At 34.8% G+C, this 23,855-nt stretch overlaps 2 protein-coding genes and 1 non-coding gene across 3 annotated transcripts; 2 read left to right on the forward strand and 1 right to left on the reverse strand.

Annotated features, from left to right (window-relative positions):
* The first annotated feature begins 650 nt into the window (after positions 1 to 650).
* Positions 651 to 3,049, forward strand: LOC139895712 (uncharacterized). The gene is made up of 3 exons (XM_071878252.1): positions 651 to 1,253; positions 2,058 to 2,330; positions 2,466 to 3,049. Exons 1-3 carry the CDS (start codon positions 738 to 740, stop codon positions 2,730 to 2,732), a joined length of 1,056 nt encoding a protein of 351 aa, XP_071734353.1. The 5' UTR covers positions 651 to 737; the 3' UTR covers positions 2,733 to 3,049.
* Positions 3,050 to 4,541: 1,492 nt separating this feature from the next.
* LOC139895713 (probable inactive receptor kinase At5g58300) lies at positions 4,542 to 7,156 on the forward strand. Its single transcript, XM_071878253.1, has 3 exons — positions 4,542 to 4,618; positions 4,809 to 6,090; positions 6,240 to 7,156. The coding sequence occupies exons 2-3, from the start codon at positions 4,836 to 4,838 to the stop codon at positions 6,872 to 6,874; spliced, it is 1,890 nt and encodes a 629-aa protein (XP_071734354.1). The 5' UTR covers positions 4,542 to 4,618; positions 4,809 to 4,835; the 3' UTR covers positions 6,875 to 7,156.
* TRNAI-AAU (transfer RNA isoleucine (anticodon AAU)) lies at positions 7,103 to 7,176 on the reverse strand. The gene has a single exon. It is a non-coding gene; the product is annotated as a tRNA-Ile (tRNA).
* Positions 7,177 to 23,855: the final 16,679 nt, after the last annotated feature.

Genomic DNA, 23,855 nt, shown 5'->3' on the forward strand with positions numbered 1-23,855 from the left:
CACCGGGCCCCGACGGCTTCTCATTACTTTTCCTAAAGACCGCTTGGTCATTTTTTGAAGATGATATGATGGATGTTTTTGATCAGTTTTACGAGTGCCCTGCTTTCCCTAGTGGCTTCAATTCCTCCTTTATCGTCTTGATTCCAAAATCTAATTTGAGTAATCGTATTGAACATCTACGCCCAATTAGTCTAATCAATGCTCCTTACAAGTTAATCACCAAGACTCTTGCTAATAGATTAAAGTCCGCCATTCCTTTTATTATTAGCGAAAGTCAAAACGGTTTCGTGCCTTCAAAGTTGCTTATTGATGGGGTTATGATAGTTAACGAAGTGGTCCATTATGCAAAGAAAAGGAAGGTTCCCGCACTTCTTTTAAAAATTGATTTCTCGATGGCATATGATAGCGTTTCTCATTTTCTAGCAATTGTTGTTGCATTTTGGTTTTCATGACCGAGAGTTTATCTCCGTCATTGTGTGCTTCTCTTGATTGATTCATCGTTTTGATGAAGACATCGCTTCTAATATATTTCAATTTTTCGCAAAAAAAAAAAAAAAAAAAAAAAAATCGAGTTTTTCTTTTAAAATCAAAAGCACTACAGTTGCATTGCATCATATATAAGCTACTGCATATCACCATTGACTAAAAAGTCAAGAGTAAGATCAATCAATAAATCGGCCTAACAATTTCATTGATTCATTTGATCTCTTCGAGTTTGTGTAATTCGTGAATCTAAAATGTCAAAACCACCTCCATCTGCCAAATCAATTTTCATTAGGTTTCTTCATCATCACTATCACTCAAAACCCCCAATTTCATCTCCAATTTCACAATTCCCTTCTCGTAACCCTAACCTACACACCAGAACTCCACCATTATCTCAGTTTTCTGTAGTTTCACCTCAAAAACAACTATTAAAGGAAACTAATTTGAGTAGGAGTTTTCTAGGGTTTAGGTACATTTCTACTAATTTGGGCGGGAAGAAAGTTGATCTGAGTTCGTTGAAGAGTAAGATTAAGGAACCTGCAGCAGCGGTTACGAATGCGTTTTCGAGGTATAAACAGGCGGTTGGATTGCAAATGGAAGCGTTTTGGAGAAGGAATAGTATGGTGTTGTTAGGTGCAGGTGGTGTTTTTGTGTGTATTCTGCTTTGGAGGGTCATGTTTGGGATTGCGAATACTTTTATTGGGTTTTCTGAGGGTATGGCTAAGTATGGTTTTCTTGCTCTTTCGTCTGCTATCGTTGCGTTTGCTGTGAGTTTCCTTTTTCAGATTTGATTCCTTGTCGTTGATTCCTGATTGTTGATTGCTGATGTTAATGAGAATTAAATAATGCTTGTATTAGTGTTGTCAACATACCGGGCCTGTGTATCTGCCAACATCTATGATTTTGGGTTACTATTGTTGTTGTCAAATTGGATTGGGATTGGATTTTGAAAAGACTTCCTACACTAGTACACTTGATGTTAATTATATCAAGGAAATGTATTTATTGGTTTCACTATGTGAACCTGCAACAAGTGAGGGTTTTGCATTAACAGATATTATTAGTCTTATATCGGGCTTGTTGAATGAATTATAATTGATAAGGAATTAAGTATCGCTAAATGGTTCTTTTCACATTGATGTTATATATTATTTTTTGTTCATAACTTCGTATGTGTCACCTGCTCTTCCACTTAAGTCTGTTTGAGATGAATGAATACAACCCACTACACCTAAGGGGTCATCGTTGTTAGACCATTGGTAATGCCTCAAATTCAAAATTGCATGCTGACCAATAAAATTCAGATCAACTCTGGTGGAGGTTATTAGTTAATTAATAATATTAATAGCACATGACTGGAGATTAGTAACACTAAAATTAGTTAGGATAGGAAGTAATAACTGTTACCACCTTTACATTATCATTATTCTTGCTAAATTGCGGTTGGACGGGGGCTGTTAGGCTAAAATTAGTTAGCATAGGGTAGTTTTGATGTATAAATAGAAAAGTAATAACCCCAAATTTCATTTATCTAATGAAGACTTGTGATTACCTCATTTTGTATTATTAAGGGATTATATCTTCGTTCAAGATTCACTATCAATCCTGACAAGGTTTATCGGATGGCAATGAGAAAACTTAACACCTCAGCTGACATTCTTGAAATCATGGGTGCTCCCCTCACCGGAACAGATTTAAGAGCATATGTCATGTCTGGAGGTGGCTTAACACTGAAAAACTTCAAAGCAGGGCTCAGAAGTAAGCGGTGTTTTCTTATTTTCCCAATACGTGGTTCTGAGATGAAAGGCTTGGTGAGTGTTGAAGTCAAGAACAAAGATGGTCAGGTTAGTTTCTACTGTAATCTCTTTGTTTTTGTATTTCCCAAATGTTTCAGGTTAGTTTCCAACTCGTGCACTTTCACCTTTCAGTTACAGTCCTGCTATTCATGCTGTGATAACATTCTACATGTTTTGTTGCAGTATGATATGAAGTTGCTATCGGTGGACCTTCCAATGGCAACGGGGCCCGATCAGCGTTTATTTTTGATTGGAGATGAAGAAGAATACAGAGTGGGTGGTGGGTTGATATCCGAACTAAGAGATCCTGTGGTGAAAGCAATGGCAGCAGCTAAAGAGTTTGAAGCTCGTGACATAAAAGAGGACAAAGAAGATGCTGAAAGAGAAGTTGAGGAAGCAGAGAGAAAACAACGTGAAGAAGTTGAAAAGATTCAACGAGAGGCTTCGTAGTCATCATTTTCCTCTCCAGTACGTTTTGTTGTTTCTTCCTGTTAGTTTTACAAAGAGCTGTTCATAGTTCATACTCTTGTAATTGGGACAAAGGTTAAGCCAAAATGGAGTCAAGAATGTTGTTAGGATAAACTGAAATGAGTATTTCGGGAAAATAAGGTTGCAGTTGGCTGCATCACAGATTTGAGACTCAACATTTGTTGTTTGTTTGAACTTCAACTTTTTGGCAAGAATGAGTGAGCTAATATAGCTTTTTCACCAATGTATTTTGACTATGTTCCATTAATGAATTATGTTGACAATAAACTTTTGTATTCTTGATACTGTGTGTATATACATATCTATATGTACAAGGCTGTTGGTGGTAAATATCAAATATGTGACTATGAGTTGAACTAGGTGCTAAATACACAATCTTAATAAACATATTTAACATGGAGTTTTATGTAAGAAAAGACTTCAAATTACAAACACACCATAAGTTCGTAACAGATATACTCCATCTCTGATCAGTCATCCTAAACGCTACACTCATTGGTCTATGGATTACTGTTACAAAACGACTCCAATGGATCCTTTTCATGTTCCAACTTCACTCGTAAATGAGCTGTCGCCCGACTGATTTCAGTCGCTTCAGTCACCTTATTCTCTATCATCTCTGTCAACTTCATTACTTGATCATGCGTCCTCTTAAACTTCACCATCACTACCAATGTCAATGGGATGTCGATAGAGATTATCTGTTATGGATACCGGAGGATTTGATATTGATTATTTTTGTAGTTGTTTCAATAAATGGTATACTAATATTGGTTGCCATCAGCTTATGTACAGTTGATTAAGAGAAGGTTAAGTTGGACCATTGTTAATAACGAGTATAGATGTGTATGTATATTACTACATTGAATATTGAATTTGTGTAAGATTACTAAACGTAGGGTTTTTTCCCGGTTCGCACCCGGGGTAGGGAGCAATTTTACTCAGCCTGACTAGGTTAAATTGTGACTATTACAACTTGGTCAAGCTGTTGTATATTGTGAACCATATAAGAAAGTCATGTCAAGATCAGGTGATGAGCTTACATGCTGTTTATAATTTAATTAGATATACATATGTCCCAACCACTTGAGTTACAAATTTACAGAACATAGGACATGATATAATAATGCCAGTAATTGGATCTGTCAGCAGGTTTGTTTCCATTTATGGCTCCAGTGAAACATGCATGAATGATTAGCCTCACTTTTGTGCTAGTATGTTGGTATTGAATTATTGATTTATTAATGAAGGGAAATTATCATACAATGTGGGTAGTAGACATTAGTGTTACTCTTCTTAAGTATGTTTACCCTTTATTGAATACCGCATTGGATTCTATAAATTATTATAGTACTATTATTATCTTTATAGCTAAGAATTCATTTACCTTTTGCAGAACAAAGGAGAAGTGTACTTTTGCTTTTTCTTTTTATCAGTTATTCCTCTTCAACTTTTACATTCCATCACAACTGACTGTTTCTCTAGTTTTATTTACCTTACACATAATGCACCTGTTATTGCCACTTAACTTGCAGTTATGATGTTATAATTTTGGTTCTGAATATGTCTGTCTTGTTTATCATTGTATCACCATAAAAGATTTGATCAACTTAAATAAATGAAAGGGAAAAGATATCAATTACCTTTTTCATCTTTGTATAGAATAATTCTTTATTTCTTTGAGATTGTTTATTCTCAGAAATTTAAAGCTTTTACTTTACTAATGCAAAAGCTAAAGCTTAAATAATTGCCTTTGCTTTTTCCCATATGGAAAAAGGTTAGAACTTCAAGTCTTCATAACACTATGAAGTATCATCTACCAAAGCTTTTATAGCCACTTCTTGCAGGTATTCAATCTTTTAAGCCTTTAGTTTAGGTTATGTATCTATACCTACTTTTAGAGTAATTACATACTTCTGTTTGCTTAATCATTCACGGGAATGATCTAAAATTTCGTTCTCCTTGTTCTTTAAATCTTGTTTCTAATTTGTTGGTTCTTGCTGAAAGCAATATTTTGTTCTTGATTTTCATCAACAGGACAGGACATATTTATGTAGTTGCACAATGAAGCTCCAACTTATAGCAATTGCTACCATTATCATCCTGCTACATAATCTTCGAGTGACGAATGCTGACCTCAGTTCCGATGCTGATGCTCTTATTCAGTTCGCTTCAATGGTCCCACACGTAAGAAAACTTAACTGGAATTCAACCATACCCATATGTACTTCATGGGTCGGAATCACATGCAATGACGAGGGGACTAGAGTCGTAGCCATTCATCTCCCGGGTCATGGACTATTTGGTCAAATCCCTTCAAACAGTATCGGAAAAATCGATTCACTCAGAATTTTAAGTCTAAGATCGAATTTTCTTAACGGGAGTCTTCCCTCTGATATTTCCTCCCTACCATCTCTTCAATTTCTTTACCTTCAAAACAACAAATTCTCAGGTCAAATTCCAACTAATCTGTCCACTGAATTAAGCATTTTAGATTTTTCATTCAACTACTTTTCAGGACCCATCCCTCAAACGCTAAATAATTTGACCCGTTTGACCTCTCTCAACCTCCAATTCAACTCCTTTTCAGGGCCTGTCCCCGAGCTTAACCTCACAAGACTTCGTCTTTTGAATGTTAGCCATAATGCGCTTAACGGGCCAATCCCAGCCACCCTCCAAAAGTTTCCAGTTTCTTCATTTTCAGGAAATTCTCTCTTATGTGGGCCCCCTTTAACTCAATGCTCATCTTTGACCCCTCATTACTCCCCATCGTTACCCGTACGCCCGAATAAACATAGCAAGAAACTCGGTATTGGTGTGATTTTAGCCATTGTTATAGGAGGTGTTCTACTCCTTGTCCTACTTGCAGTACTCTTATTTTGTTTCTTGAAGAAGAAAAAAAATAAAGACAATGTGGGTGAGTTGACCGTAAAGGCGGTCCCACCTGGGAAAAATGAGAAGTCCGATGATTTCGGGAGCGGGGTTCAAGCAGCCGAGAAGAATAAGTTGGTCTTTTTCGAAGGAAGTAGTTATAATTTTGATCTTGAAGATTTGTTGAGAGCATCAGCTGAAGTTCTTGGTAAAGGTAGCTATGGAACGGCTTATAAGGCTATACTCGATGAGGGAACAACGGTTGTGGTGAAACGAGTAAGAGAAGTTGGAGTTGCTAAAAAAGACTTTGATCAGCATATGGAGTTCGTAGGCCAAATAGGAAGACACCCGAATATCGTGCCGCTATGTGCTTACTATTATTCAAAAGACGAAAAGCTTCTCGTTTACGAGTACATGATTACCGGCAGCCTAGATGCACTCTTGCACGGTATAACTAAAAACATCCCTTGATCACCCTTAATTTTTGATAATTTTTTTTTTAATAGCTTGTTAGGAGTCACTGGCGGACGGGGTCCAGCTTTTTAAACAGATTTCGATAATCTAGTTAGCTTATATAACACCATGCTTATTGAGCAGGACATAGAGGTGTTGGAAGAACTCCATTAGATTGGGAGACAAGAGTGAAGATATTACTAGGAGCTGCAAAAGGGATTTTACACATCCATTTAGAAGGAGGTGCTAAATTTACTCATGGCAACATTAAATCTTCAAACATACTTCTCACCGCAGACTTCAATAGTTGCGTATCCGATTTGGGCTTAGCTCCGTTAATGAACTTTCCGTCCACAAAACCTCGGTACATCGGTTACTATGCACCAGAAGTGATAGAAACCCGAAAATTCACTCATAAATCAGATGTTTACAGCTTTGGTGTTTTGCTTCTCGAGCTTTTGACGGGTAAATCTCCTCTACCGACATTTGGCAACCATGATGATGTGGTTGACCTGCCAAGATGGGTGCGATCAGTGGTTCGAGAAGAATGGACTGCAGAGGTGTTTGATGAGGAGCTAATGAGGTACCCACATGTTGAAGAAGAAATAGTGCAAATGCTTCAAGTTGGGCTTGCTTGTGTGGCCCGAGTGCCCGATATGAGACCATCTATGGATGATATCGTTAAGATGATTGTAGATTTACGGTCATCAGATTCTTCGGAACATCGAGCTTCTTCGGATGATAATAGGTCTAAAGGGTCTAATGTGCAGACTCCATGATAGTTGATCTAGAGTTGTAGTTGAAAAGAAGATGGTTGTTATTTTTAGGATTTCCAGTTTTGTGGTTGAATCTTTAACTGTGTGTGGTTGTATCTTCATTTTGATTGTTTCAGAACTGTAAAAATGGTTATCTGGTAGGGTTGTGAGTCGATTAAAAAATAGTCCGCACGAATTATTTTAACATGTAAAAAAAGTTACATAAACGTTAAAATCTAAAATAGGGTAAAATGGCCCATGCAGGTCTCGAACCTGCGACCTTCGCGTTATTAGCACGACGCTCTAACCAGCTGAGCTAATAGGCCAGGATATTATTTGATCTTCCCGTTTAATTAAATTTTAATAGTATAAAGTTTGATATATTTAATAATGTGTATCTGTCATGAATTTGAATTGGGTTTTTGTATGTATGTCTAAATCGTTTTTGTTTTCATGTAATATGCAAGTGGATATGCAAGTGGAGTACCCTTTTTCTGTCACTATAAGAATGCTTTACTGAGTTTGTTCAATACTTTTTATTTTTAAAAGTTCTATAGTTCAACATACATATCCCGTACAAAATCCATGTGGTGAAGGAGGTTGGAACCAAATAATTATATGTAATTTGACATTTTATAAAAGTCAAATTGTTGTGAGCAGCAATTTTAATTCAGACGCAAACAAAGTCAAGTTATAACTGGTATAATTTTGAACTAGGAAAACCTATTGCTTATAGTGGGTTTGAAGTTTTTAAACCGAAACTAATTATTTTCTAGATAGTTTTAGAGGTCAACATTAGTACAGTATGTACAGCATGACTAATCGTACACTTGCAAAACGGTAAAATAAACACGAAATGTTGCGACACTTTAATCTTTATCTCTGTCACAAGTCAAAACCGGTCAAACCCTTAGCAGGTTACAACTTGCCCTCTAGGGTAAGGTTTTCCTATACCTGGCAATTGAGACCCAAACACTCAAATTCGGGTCAAATGGGTCAAGCTTTCGAGTCAATTAGGTCTTAAAAAAAATTAAGCCTAACAATGTAAATCAAAACTTAAAAATAGATTCAAATAAGTTTCTCTCCAACCTATTGAGTCCTATACAAAAAATGAATGAACGGGTCTAATGGGCATCAATACACAAAGATCAATAAATAGAAATAGGTCTAATGAATTTTGTGAATAGGTCAAATGAGTCGAGCATAAAAAATTTCATCCTTTAAAAATTTATAAAGCATTCATGTTTATATCATTTATTATGTATATTAATGTTTTTTATGTATATTTAATAAATAAATAATAATAACTAAAATAATGTAATAAATGTAAAAAAAGCGATGTAATCCGTTTGACTCATTTGACCTGTGACCGGTTTTGACCCGTTACCCAAACCAACCCAACCTGACTCATTTTGACCCGTTTCACCAATGACCCATTTCAACTCAAAACCATTTTGACCCGTTACCCAAATCGACCCAACCTGACCCGTTTGCCAGGCATAGGTTGTCCCAGCATATATTTGAAATCAGACTCCACTCTCATATATACCCACCCTATTAAAATCGGCAACACTGATTCTTCGCCTTCATTAACCATTTTTCCGGTTCCTTTTACTCGCCGTTTGTTACTTTTCCGACCTAATGCCGTTGTTGTTTTAATATGAAAATACGCTTTGTATTTCAAGACACAATCGTCTCACAATTCGAACTTTCTAAAAAAGAGTATTAATTTCTATTCGTTCGTTGTACTCCATATTTATACAATTTTATTTTTTTTATTAGGTTAATAGCATAGTTAGGTTATTCGGAGTTATATACACGCACTTTTTATTAATCGAACCGTCAATAATCACCGTTTCGATACTGAAGCAAGTAAGGTTATATATTCGGTAGATGATTGGTATTTTTGAAATATCTATATTTGTTCATAATTATATAGTTATTGGTTCAACTGATATTAATTTTATGCTCGATTATCGGTAACAGATGTTTATGTTAGAATACAAGGAGCCATGAGTCAAATTACCATATTAGGTAATTTGACTTGGGATCAGAAAACAAGTTTCATCCTTTTCCCTTTATTTTCCTTTAGAGACTTTCACAAGCTGCCAAACCAAGTCAGCCATGAAGACAACAAAACGGATACATATCTCCACGTTGCCATTTACATAAAGGTGGTTCCAAAAATGTTTATGGAGCCTAACCTTTTTAGGAAATAGCTGTTAGACCATTTGATGTATTTAAACATGTTCATATGCATTGTAAACAATATGAATCAGTTTGAAACAAAAAAACCATATATTCAAAATGTAGTCCTCAAAGTTTATATACTCCATCTTTTACTTCATAATCAACTCTACTTCATAATCATTTCTGTAATATTCAGTCAGTATCCATAATCAATCAAATATTCCGCATATCAATTGAAAACATGGTATCAGAGCTAACGGTGTCGATCTTGGATCAAGACACTCGTATTTAGCTTCAATCATTTACCAGAAGAAATTTCAAGCTGCCATGTCAAGAATCGACGGTAGCTCAAAAACGAAGCTGCCATGTCGAATAAGTGACGGTAGCTTGGAAAGGCCGAAGCAATAAGCTTCTTAAATCAAACTACCATGTCAAAAAGTGACGGTAGCTCAAATCAAGCCTCAAACTCACCGGCGACCAAGCAACAGAGAATAGTTGCGGTTTCCATGGTGATTATGTTGAAGCTTTTGAATAAATAAAAAAGGGAGTGGGGTGCAGCCGACGGTAACCTAGAGGCTACCAACAACGGTGGTCACCACCAACAACCATCAATAGTTAACGGCGGCCATAGGTGTTTACCTGGCACCGGAAAAAGAGAAAAGAAATCAACAACCTGAACGACGGCGAAGGAAACTGCAAGTGGCGGTGGCGGTGGCTGTGGGCAACGACGAGGTCACCGGCAACAGCAATTGGGAACCGGCGGCGGCTGTTCAATTTGCCAACGAACGAACCACCATCGGTCATACCAACCAGCCTTCTTGCCATCTTCAATTTGCGATATCACGTCGGTTCAAAGGGTATCCTGAATGGTGGACTAAACCTGGAAAGGCAGCAGCAGCAACGGCGGAGCCACCACCAACGGCCACCAATCCAGATGCCGAATTAGGGTTCGGTGGTATTGCTACAACCAAAAACCAAACAGCAAAGGCAAGGTGTCGACGGCGACTGCAATCGATGAAACCACCACCAACACCACCGATCAAAGATTCGGTGGTATGGCTTCCACCTCAAAACCCATCGGTAATAACCTCAAACGTTTCTCCTCTCTTTTTACAGATAGTAGGGTGTGTAAATCTATAGAATCAAGAGAGATAGAAGAACCCGTGAACCAAATACATCGGAATAATAAACAAATAAATGGGGAAGGTAAACACGTGAAGGGTTTTCAACATAGGGATAATAAACAATTAAATAAAATTAATATGGGAAAACGATAGGTCAAGTTAAATGGCTTTAAACAAATTAAAGAGTCCACTAAGGGTGGAAGATTGGATGGTTTTAAAGAAAAAAAGCAAAATGTTATAAAAGTAATAATTGAATGATAATTTTATTATTATTATAGATATTGCATAGTATATTTTTTTGAGTATAAATAGGTGTGTTGAGTTAGAGTTTATGGTGTGTATTTTTTGGTTAACAAAAACACTCTCTCTCTCTAGATTCCAAATGCCACCAAACTCTCATTGTACATTTTTCTATAAATAAAAAACCAATTACTCATACCTTTTGTTCAACCTTTGTTTTCTCCGTTTTACAGTATCTCTATCTCTATATACCTTCTACAGTCAAGAACCACTAAAGGTAGTTATAAGCCTACTGAATTATAACACGTTATCAGCACGATTATCTCAACATTTATACTAAATATGGTTGGCTCTGCCACCTAACTAATATATGGTCGGTTATACCACCTAAATGATATATGGTCGACACTGTCGCCTAATTTACATTTATGTTATCTAACATTTATTTATGTATACTAACATTTACATTTATGTTATCTAACATTTATTTATGTATACTAACATTTACAGTTATGTTCACTAACATTTATATTTATGTTATTTAAGTTATATATGGTCGGTTATACCACCTGAATTATATTTTCTGTAATCTAACTCTTATTAACTTCACTAACATTTATATTTATGTTAATAAGACCTCATGATTGTACGCAACACGTCATTTGACAACACAGTACTTTATGTACGCAACACGTCATTTGACAACACGGTACCATGGGTCGAGATTAATTCCGATCAATACGAATACGATGGGGTCTTTATATGTTATCTAACATTTATGATTACTTATGCAATTAATCATTATTTATTTCATGCATACTAATGTTTATTCTTAAATTTATAATCTTAAAAGTTAAAATAGAAAAAGTAGTTTGTATTTTTATTAAAAGTAAATCTTAAAAGTTAAAATAAAAAAGTAGTTTGTATTTTTATTAAAAGTAAATCTTAAAAGTTAAAATAGAAAAAATAGTTTGTATTTTTATTAAAAGTAAATCTTAAAAGTTAAAATAAAAAAAGTAGTTTGTATTTTTATTAAAAGTAAATCTTAAAAGTTAAAATAAAAAAAAAGTAGTTTGTATTTTTATTAAAAGTAAATCTTAAAAGTTAAAATAGAAAAAATAATTTGTATTTTTATTAAAAGTAAATCTTAAAAGTTAAAATAAGAAAAAAGTAGTTTGTATTTTTATTAAAAGTAAATCTTAAAAGTTAAAATAAGAAAATTATATTATAATAATATATATTATAACTTAATATATATTATAATAATATCATTAATAATATAATATAATATGAACCTATATTCTCTTATGATTTTATTATTTGTAATCATACCATTATTCCTTTGTTTACTACTTATGAATCTAAACTAATTCTAATTGCATGTTGTTATTTATCTACGAAAAAAAAAAAATATTATGATTATGATTATGATTATGATTTATGTTGTTCATCTTTCTGAAAATAGAAAATGTCAAACTTATCAAAGCTTGAGTTTGATGCCTTAGACGTATCGGGAACAAACTACACATCATGGGTTATGGACGTAGAAATAAATCTTGGATCATTGGGTATTCTAGAAACTTTAAAAGAAAATAATACTTGTTCCGATCAAGATAAATTAAAATCAATTGCTTTTATTCGCAAACATATTGATACCACCTTAAAACATATGTTTCTCACTATCAAAGATCCACATGTTTTATGGGAAAGTATCAAGAGTAGATTCGATAATCAAAAGGAAATATTACTTCCAGCTGCGAGGGAAGAATGGAGAAATCTAAGGTTCCAAGATTTCAAAAAGGTAAGTGAATACAGCTCGGCCATGTTCAAGATCCGTTCAAAGCTTCAATTCTGTGGTCAAGAAATAAGTGATGCTGATATGATGGAGAAAACTTTCTCCACAATGCATTCTGCAAATATAACTGTGCAAGAAAATTTAAGATTGCAGAATTATAAAACTTTTTCCAAACTTCAAACTTATCTCTTAGTTGCAGAAGTTAATAAAGAATTACTGATGAAAAATCAAGAATCTCGTCCTACCGGTGCGCTAGCATTTCCTGAAGCTAATGCTATTAACAATAATAATAATAATAATAAAAGAAGAAATGCACATGGACGAGGGTGTGGAAGAGGTCGTAGCCATATTGGCCAAAACCATCATCATGGAAATTACCATAACAATAATAAAAATCATAACTATGTTCGAAATCACCCTTATGGTAAAGGTCGTGGTGGTGGTCGTGGTCGTGGTGGTCGTGGTGGTCGTGGTGGTCGTGGTCGTGGACAAAGAAATAATAATCCACAAAATTATAAAATCCAAACACCATACAATCCCAAAAATCACAATGTTGAAGAAGGCTCTTCAAAGAATGTTGAAGATTCTTGTTACCGATGTGGTAAAATTGGCCACTGGTCTAAAAACTGCCGAACAAATCAGCATTCTGTTAATCGGTATCAAGAATCCCTAAAGGGAAAAGGAAAAGAAGCAAATCTTGTGGATGACCTTGATACAAAAATCACTGAGCCAACTTGTGACTACTTTAATGAATAAATTTCTAATATCTATATATATATATATATATATATATATATATATATATATATATATATATATATATATATATATATATATAGATATCCTATTATATGTTCTCGTTAAATAAATGGTTGTAGATTTTCAATCTACACCATATCTAATTTACTACATATTTCCTTATTATGTGCTATCGTTTGTAACATGTTTTGAATGTAATATATTGATGAATTATATACTCATTATTTGTTTCTCATATTTTTTTTGAAGTTCATGATGTATACTGCTGGAGTAAAAAATCAGTCAAATGGTGGAGATATTTGTATTGCAGACAGTGGTGCCACTCACACCATACTCAAATCTAAAAAATATTTCACAGACTTGAAAGCAACGGAAGGAACTATACATACTATATCAGGTCCTGTGGACTTAATAAAAGGAATGGGAAAGGCAAAATTCATGTTACCAAATGGTACGAATTTTCTGATAAATAATGCCTTATTTTCTCCCATGTCAAAGAGAAATTTGTTAAGTTTCTCTGACATATACCAAAATGGATATGATTATCAGTCAGTGACAACAGAAAATGAAAAATATTTAAGTATCACTGATAAGAATCGTGTAATTGAAAAACTACCAAGACTTCATTCTGGTTTACATTATACACATATAAATGTACCTGAAGTAAATGTGGTAGTTAAAGAAAAATTATGTGATCCTGTAATGATCAGTTTGTGGCATGAGAGATTAGGTCACCCAGGATCAACAATGATGAAAAGAATAATACAAAATACACATGGACATCCATTGGCGGATCAAAGGATCCCTCATGATGCACTTATCCCATGTACATCATGCTCACTTGGAAAGTTGATAATAAGACCATCACCTCTTAAGGTTGAAAAAGAATCACCAATGTTTCTTGAAAGAATTCAAGGTGATATATGTGGACCAATTCATCCACCATGTGGACCATTTAGATATTTTATGGTTCTAATAGACGCATCTAGTAGATGGTCTCATGTTTGTCTATTATCAAGTCGAAATATGGCATTTGCAAAATTTCTTGCTCAAATTATTAAATTGAGAGCACATTTCCCTGATTATACTATTAAAAGGGTGAGACTAGATAATGCCGGTGAGTTTACGTCTCAAGCATTTAATAACTTTTGCATGTCTATTGGGATTATTGTTGAACATCCCGTTGCCCATGTGCATACACAAAATGGTTTAGCTGAATCATTAATTAAACGATTGCAGCTAATAGCTAGACCATTGATAATGCGAACAAAACTCCCAGTATCTGTATGGGGCCATGCAATTTTGCATGCTGCATCATTGATTCGCATTAGACCAAGCGCAAGTCATACATATTCTCCTTTGCAACTTGCTTTTGGTCATCAGCCAAATATTTCCCACCTTAGAACATTTGGTTGTGCGGTTTATGTCCCTATCGCACCACCACAACGCACTAAAATGGGTCCTCAAAGAAGGATGGGAATATATGTTGGATATGAAACATCTTCAATAATAAGATATATTGAACCCACGACGGGTGATGTTTTTACAGCACGTTTTGCTGATTGTCACTTTAATGAAACATTATTCCCTAGATTAGGGGGAGAAATAAAAAATAAAGAAAATGATGTTTCATGGTGTGAACCTCAATTAATGTATCTTGATCCTCGCACAAAAGAATGCGAGATCAAAGTTCAAAAAATAATGCATATGCAAGAACTTGCAAATAAATTGCCTGATGCATTTACAGATACAAAAAGAGTGACTAAATCATATATACCAGCAGCAAATGCTCCAGCTCGAATTGAAATTCCAAAAACTGGCAATAATGTTATTCTTGAGTCTTTGCCACGCCGGAAACGTGGGAGACCAATTGGTTCCAAAGATAAAAATCCTCGGAAAAGAAAATCAGCTGATAATGAGGTAAAAGAAAGTGTTCAAGAAGAACTACAAATCAATACTCCTTCTGCAGAGGAGATTGATGATGTCAATACGGAATTTTCAATCAATTACGCACATTCAAAAATATTATGGAACCGAAATGAAATGAAAAATCTTGATGAGATATTTTCATATAATGTTGCATATGACATCATGAATGATGATGATGATCCAGAACCAAAATCTGTCATGGAATGTCAAAATAGACATGATTGGGATCATTGGAAAGGAGCAATACGAGCTGAATTTGAATCACTCAATAAAAGAAAAGTTTTCGGATCTATCATTCTCATACCTAAAGATGTGAAACCTGTGGGATATAGATGGGTTTTTGTGCGAAAAAGAAATGAGAAAAATGAAGTTACAAGGTATAAAGCTAGACTTGTAGCTCAAGGTTTTTCTCAAAGACCGGGAATTGATTATGAGGAAACTTATTTTCCTGTTATGGATGCAATTACTTTTAGATACTTAATCAGCCTGGCAGTTTCTGAAAATTTAGAAATGCATCTCATGGATGTTGTGACTGCTTATCTTTATGGATCACTTGATAGTGATATATATATGAAGATACCCGAAGGATTTAAGGTATCAGAAGCAACCAATGCAAAACCCAAAGAAATGTACTCAATCAAGTTACAAAGGTCTTTATATGGGTTGAAACAATCGGGTCGCATGTGGTATAAACGATTAAGTGATTACTTGATAAGCAAAGGGTATACCAATAATCTTATTTGCCCATGTGTTTTCATTAAGAAAACAACATCCGGATATGTGATCATAGCTGTTTATGTTGATGATCTTAATATCATAGGTACAAATAAAGAGATCCATGAAGCCATTCAACTTCTAAAGAAAGAATTTGAAATGAAAGATCTCGGAAAAACCAAGTATTGCCTTGGTTTACAAATTGAACATATGCCTAATGGTTTAGTTGTACATCAAACAACATATACTGAAAAGATTTTAAAACGTTTTAATATGGACAAGGCAAAACCATTAAGTACTCCTATGGTTGTTAGATCACTTAATGTTGACACTGATCCATTTCGTCCCTGTGAAGATCATGAAGATATCCTGGGACCAGAAGTACCATATCTTAGTGCAATTGGAGCTCTTATGTATCTTACAAATTGTACAAGACCTGACATTTCTTTTGCAGTTAATTTGTTGGCAAGGTTCAGCTCAGCTCCTACCAAAAGACACTGGAATGGGATCAAACACATATTTCGATACCTTCGAGGAACTACTGATTTAGGATTATTTTATTCTAACGAATCAAAACAAGATTTGGTTGGTTATGCAGATGCAGGTTATTTATCTGATCCACATAAAGCTAAATCTCAAAATGGATATGTATTCCTAAATGGAGGTACCGCAATATCATGGCGTTCTCAAAAACAAACACTTGTTGCAACATCATCAAATCATGCCGAAGTAATTGCATTACATGAAGCCAGTCGGGAATGTTTTTGGTTGAGATCAATGACACAACTCATTACTGATTCTTGTGGACTAGAACGCAATAAAAGTTCAACAACTATCTATGAAGATAATGTAGCTTGCATAACACAGATGAAAGAAGGGTATATCAAAAGTGACCGAACAAAACACATACCCCCTAGATTCTTCTCATACACTCAAAATCTCATTAAGGACAACCAGATTGAAATGAGATATGTTCAGTCCAGCAAAAACTCTGCTGACCTTTTCACCAAAGCACTCCCAACTGCTATTTTCAGAACACACGTTCATAATATTGGCATGAGGCATGTTCAGAAGATGTAACAACTCAGGCGTTGCCTACTAGAGGGGGAGTCAACTCTATGCTGCACTCTTTTTCCCTTAGCTAAAGTTTTATCCCAAAGGGTTTTCTTTAGCAAGGTTTTTAACGAGGCAGTACTAGTTATTCACTAATAAAATTATCATCCAAGGGGGAGTGTTATAAAAGTAATAATTGGATGATAATTTTATTATTATTATAGATATTGCATAGTATATTTTTTTGAGTATAAATAGGTGTGTTGAGTTAGAGTTTATGGTGTGTATTTTTTGGTTAACAAAAACACTCTCTCTCTCTCTAGATTTCAAATGCCACCAAACTCTCATTGTACATTTTTCTATAAATAAAAAATCAATTACTCATACCTTTTGTTCAACCTTTGTTTTCTCCGTTTTACAGTATCTCTATCTCTATATACCTTCTACAGTCAAGAACCACTAAAGGTAGTTATAAGCCTACTGAATTATAACACAAAACAATTTTTTTTATTGAATGGCCAGTTTAATAACAAGAAGTTAAAAATATGGTCAAATTGTTTTTTCAAAATGTTTTTAAGAAGTGAAGAGCCATCAAAAGTTTTTTCTGATATTGTCATTTCAAGAAATGGTTGAAAAGCCTCTACTTTTGTAACTTGGTTGAAAAATCATCAAATATTCAAATATTGAAAATAAAATGTGATGGTCGGAGTCATTTTTACTCAAAATTTGTGTCATAAACTAAAACAAAAACCTTAGTCAGAATTGTTTTTGGTCAAAGTCAGTGTTTGTAATTGAAAGGTTTTGTTTGTAAAACTAGAAGACCTCTCACAAATGTAAAATAAAGTGGATTATTTTCTATTAATTTACAAAAATATTTTTCATTGTGTGTCGGTGGAAAAGAAGTGTCATTACGACGTCACTAATCCTTATTTTTTTATGATTGTTTCCGGTACATATCCAACACACGGGTGAGGGGGAGATTGATTCTAGCGTCACCGTGAGTTGATTACCGAAGCATCTAATGGAATAGAGCAAGACACTCCGGGCGAACCAAACAAGGCTAAAGTTGAACTGGGTTTATGTCAGACGAGCCAAACAAGGTTCAAGTGGAGCTGGGTTCATGTCAGGAAAAGGAAACTTAAATATATCAAGGCGAACCAAACAAGGTCCAAGATTGGATTGGGTTCTTGTCTTGAGACTGAACAATCCTTGACGAACCAAACAAGGTTCAAGATGAATTGGGTTCATGTCAGGGAACGAAAATTTAAATACTCCTTGGCGAACCAGTAAAGGTCCAAGTTGGACTGGGTTCATGTCGGGAAGCTAAATATCTAGGCGAACCAGTAAAGGTCCAAGTTGGACTGGGTTCATGTCGGAAAGTTGAATACTCCTTGGCGAACCAATAAAGGTTCACGAATGAAATGGGTTCATGTCGGGAGCTTGATGATCGAGGCAAATCTAATGAGTTCAAGTTGGGAATCGGCTGAACAAAATTGAAGGCTAGCTCGTGATTGACTAGTCAACTGAAGACCCCTCAATGATGTATTGGGCAAGTTGAATTGTAAGAGATCTCACTATTCAACTTGAGGGGGAGTGTTAGAATACAAGGAGCCAAGAGTCAAATTACCATATTAGGTAATTTGACTTTGGGATCAGAAAACAAGTTTCATCCTTTCCCTTTAGAGACTTTCACAAGCTGCTAAACCAAGTCAGCCATGAAGACAACAAAACGGATACATATCTCCACATTGCCATTTACATAAAGGTGGTTCCAAAAATGTTTATGGAGCCTAACCTTTTTAGGAAATAGCTGTTAGACCATTTGATGTATTTAAACATGTTCATATGCATTGTAAACAATATGAATCAGTTTGAAACAAAAAAACCATATATTCAAAATGTAGTCCTCAAAGTTTATACTCCATCTTTTACTTCATAATCAACTCTACTTCATAATCATTTCTGTAATATTCAGTCAGTATCCATAATCAATCAAATATTCCGCATATCAATTGAAAACAGTTTAAGTTGCCCCTCTATTTATTTTGGAAACTTTTTGTTAGGGTTTCATGTAAATTTTTGATTAGATGAAATGATGTCTTTGAAAATGTTTGATGATATCGGGCTTATGCAGCCTCACGGGTTTAATAAAACATTGCAGCATGTGATTTTTGATGAAATATTTCGAATTTAGGCGTTTTCAATTATGTAGTATGGTTTAAGTTTATATGTAGAACATACAATAATGTGTGAAGTACCTGATGGTATTAATAAGGTTGTTCAGCAGCGTGTGTGTAACTAGTGATTTTTTCGGCTTCTAGTTTCGGAAGTGAATATGCGTAGAAGAAATGTGTGCTACAATGTTTTCTCTTGTGGTTACCATGCTAAAATGTAGTTTTGATAAAGGAATTTGTTGTTATAATTCAGTAGGCTTATAACTACCTTTAGTGGTTTGATTCTTGATGTTATAATTCAGTAGGCTTATAACTACCTTTAGTGGTTTGATTCTTGATGTTATAATTCAGTAGGCTTATAACTACCTTTAGTGATTTGATTCTTGATTTAGAATACTAATAATGAAGTGTAAGAACAAAGATGATAATGGAGAGAAAGAAAGAAACACTTTGTAAGTGTGAGAAATGGTGCAAGTTTAATGCTTGCATTCATGAGTATTTATAGCCTAAAATCTCAATATAAAAATACATACTTTGTGTACCAAAATTGACTATATGTATACACCAAAATTGACTATCCATATCTATATTATTATTATTATTATAACACTCCCCCTTGGATAGCAATTTTATTTTGTTGAAGATCAACTATAAATTACTGCCTCGTTAAAAACCTTGCTAAAGAAAACCCAGTGGGAAAAAACTTTAGCTAAGGGAAAAAGAGTGCAGCATGGAGTTGACTCCCCCTCAAGTAGACATCGCTTCAGCTGTTACATCTTTTGAACATGTCTCATGCCAATGTTATGAACGTGTGTTCTGAAAATAGCAGTTGGAAGTGCTTTCGTGAAAAGATCAGCAGAGTTTTTGCTAGATTGCACATATCTCATTTCAATCTGGTTGTCCTTAATGAGATTTTGAGTGTATGAGAAGAATCTAGGTGGTATGTGTTTTGTTCGGTCACTTTTGATATACCCTTCTTTCATCTGTGCTATGCAAGCTGCATTATCTTCATAGATAGTTGTTGGACTTTTATCGCGTTCTAGTCCACAAGAATCAGTAATGAGTTGTGTCATTGATCTCAACCAAAAACATTCTCGAGTAGCTTCATGTAATGCAATCACTTCGGCATGATTTGACGATGTAGCAACAAGTGTTTGTTTTTGAGAACGCCATGATATTGCAGTACCTCCATTTAGGAATACATATCCAGTTTGAGATTTAGCTTTATGTGGATCAGATAAATAACCTGCATCTGCATAACCAACCAAATCTTGTTTTGATTCGTTAGAATAAAATAATCCTAAATCAGTAGTTCCTCGAAGGTATCGAAATATGTGTTTGATCCCATTCCAGTGTCTTTTGGTAGGAGCAGAGCTGAACCTTGCCAACAAATTAACTGCAAAAGAAATGTCAGGTCTTGTACAATTTGTAAGATACATAAGAGCTCCAATTGCACTAAGATATGGTACTTCTGGTCCAAGAATGTCTTCTTGATCTTCACATGGACGAAATGGATCAGCTTCAACATTGAGTGATCTAACAACCATAGGAGTACTTAATGGTTTTGCCTTGTCCATATTGAAACGTTTCAAAATCTTTTCAGTATATGTTGTTTGATGTACAAGTAAACCATTAGGCATATGCTCAATTTGTAAACCAAGGCAATACTTGGTTTTTCCGAGATCTTTCATTTCAAATTCTTTCTTTAGAAGTTGAATGGCTTCATGGATCTCTTTATTTGTACCTATGATGTTAAGATCATCAACATAAACAGCTATGATCACATATCCGGATGTTGTTTTCTTAATGAAAACACAAGGGCAAGTAAGATTATTTGTATACCCTTTGCTTATCAAGTAATCACTTAATCGGTTATACCACATACGTCCCGATTGTTTTAACCCATATAAAGATCTTTGTAATTTAATCGAATACATTTCTTTGGGTTTTGCATTTGATGCTTCTGGTACCTTAAATCCTTCAGGTAACTTCATATATATATCACTATCAAGTGATCCATATAGATAAGCAGTCACAACATCCATGAGATGCATTTCTAAATTTTTAGAAACTGCCAGACTGATTAAGTACCTAAAAGTAATTGCATCCATAACAGGAGAATAAGTTTCTTCATAATCAATTCCCGGTCTTTGAGAAAAACCTTGAGCTACAAGTCTAGCTTTATACCTTGTAACTTCATTTTTCTCATTTCTTTTTCGGACAAAAATCCATCTGTATCCTACAGGTTTCACATCTTTAGGAGTGAGAATGATGGATCCGAAAACTTTTCTTTTATTGAGTGATTCTAATTCAGTTCGTATTGCTTCTTTCCATTGAGCCCAATCATGTCTATTTTGACATTCAACCATAGATGTTGGTTCTGGATCATCATCATTATTCATGATGTCATATGCAACATTAAATGAAAATTTCTCATCAAGATTTTTCATTTCATTTCGGTTCCATAATATTTTTGAATATGCATAATTGATTGCAATTTCTGTATTGACATCATCAATCTCCTCTGCAGTAGGAGTACTGATTTGTGGTTCTTCTTGAACACTTTCTTTTACTTCATTATCAGCTGATTTTCTTTTTCGAGGATTTTTATCCTTTGAACCGATTGGTCTTCCACGTTTCTGACGTGGCAAAGATTCATGAGTGACGTTATTGCCAGCTTTTGGAATTTCAATTCGAGCTGGAGTATTTACTGCTGGTATATATGATTTTGTCACCGTTTTTGTATCTGTAAATGCATCAGGCAATTGATTTGCAAGTTCTTGTATATGCATTATCTTTTGAACTTCTGTCTCGCATTCTTTTGTGCGAGGATCAAGATACTTTAATTGAGGTTCACACCATGAAACATCATTTTCTTTATTTTTCATTTCTCCCCCTAATCTAGGGAACAATGTTTCATTAAAATGACAATCAGCAAAACGTGCTGTAAAAACGTCACCTGTCATAGGTTCAATATACCTTAATATTGAAGATGTTTCATATCCAACATATATTCCCAACCTCCTTTGAGGACCCATTTTTGTACGTTGTGGTGTCGCAATTGGAACATACACTGCACAACCAAATGTTCTAAGATGGGAAATATTTGGCTCTTGACCAAAAGCAAGTTGTAGGGGGGAATATTTATGACTTGCACTTGGTCTGATGCGAATCAATGCAGCAGCATGTAAAATTGCATGACCCCATATAGATACAGGGAGTTTTGTTCTCATTATCAATGGTCTAGCGATTAACTGTAAACGTTTAATCAATGACTCGGCTAAACCATTTTGTGTATGCACATGAGCAACAGAATGTTCAACAACAATTCCTATAGACATGCAATAGTCATTAAATGCTTGAGATGTAAATTCACCAGCATTATCAAGTCTCACCCTTTTAATGGTGTAATCAGGAAAATGAGCTCTCAATTTAATAATTTGGGCAAGAAATTTTGCAAATGCCACATTACGGCTTGATAACAGACAAACATGAGACCATCTGCTAGATGCGTCTATTAGAACCATGAAATATCTAAATGGTCCACATGGTGGATGAATTGGTCCACATATATCACCTTGAATTCTTTCAAGAAACATTGGTGATTCTTTCTCAACCTTAAGTGGTGAGGGTCTAGTTATCAATTTTCCAAGAGAGCAAGATGTACATGGAACCATTGTATCATGATGGATTTTTCTATCCTTTAGTGGATGTCCATGAGTACATTCAATAATCCTTTTCATCATTGTTGATCCTGGATGGCCTAATCTGTTATGCCATAAACTGAATACACCAGGATCAATATATTTTTCGTTAACTACCATATGTATTTCTGGTACATTTATATGTGTATAATGTAATCCAGAACTAAGTCTTGGCAGTTTTTCAACCACATGACTCTTGTCAGTGATACTTAAATATTTCTCATTTTCTGTTGTCACTGACTGATAATCATACCCGTTAAGGTATATGTCGGAGAAACTCAATAAATTTCTGCTTGACTTGGGAGAAAATAAGGCATCATTTATTAAAAATTTTGTACCATTTGGTAGTATGAAATTTGCCTTTCCTATCCCTTTTATCAAGTTAGCAGGTCCTGATATTGTATGTATAGTTCCTTCCGTTGGTTTTAGATCAATAAAATATTTCTCGGATAGTGTGTGTAGTTCCACTGTCTGCTATACAGAGATCTCCACCACTTGATTGATGTTGTATTCCAGCAAAATTCATATTGAACTTCATATATAAGAAATAAATAGTGAGTACATTAATATTACACAATATTTTAAACGCAAATAGATAGTACTGAAACATTTAGCAAACATAATGACAAAGACAGACGATATTAAATCGTTTATTTTTCAAAAGACACACAACTTAAACATTCAAGAAATCTTCATATAAATCAGATGGTTTCTCAGTGACTGTTGGATCAATATTATCCACAAAATTTACTTCCTTTTCTTTACCTTTCAGCGAATCCTGATACATCTTAACAAGATGTTTAGATGTTCGGCAAGTATTAGCCCAGTGGCCCATTCTACCACATCTGTAGCAAGATTCTTCAGAATTTTTAGAAGAATTTTCTTCAACATCTTGTTTAATGGGCTTGTTTTGTGGTTGATATTTATATTTTCGTGGATTACTATTTCTTTGACCACCACGGCCACGACCACGACCACGTCCACGCCCATTACCATTACCATAAGGATGGTTTCTACCATAGTTATGGCTTTTGGCATGATGATGGTGATGGTTATTATAACCACGACCTTGCCCGCGTCCTTGTCCCTGTTTATAATTATTTGCAGTATTTGCTTCAGGGATTGCAAGTGTACCAGTAGGACGGGATTGCTGATTTTTCATTAATAGCTCATCATTTTGCTCTGCAACTAAGAGATATGAATTAAGTTCAGGATATGTTTTGAACTTTAGCATTCTCAAATTTCTTTGCACTGTGATGTTTGCAGCATTCATTGTGGAGAAAGTTTTCTCCATCATGTCTGCATCACTAATTTCATGTCCAC

This window comes from Rutidosis leptorrhynchoides, chromosome 3, assembly GCF_046630445.1.
Source record: "Rutidosis leptorrhynchoides isolate AG116_Rl617_1_P2 chromosome 3, CSIRO_AGI_Rlap_v1, whole genome shotgun sequence".
Lineage (NCBI taxonomy): Eukaryota > Viridiplantae > Streptophyta > Magnoliopsida > Asterales > Asteraceae > Rutidosis > Rutidosis leptorrhynchoides.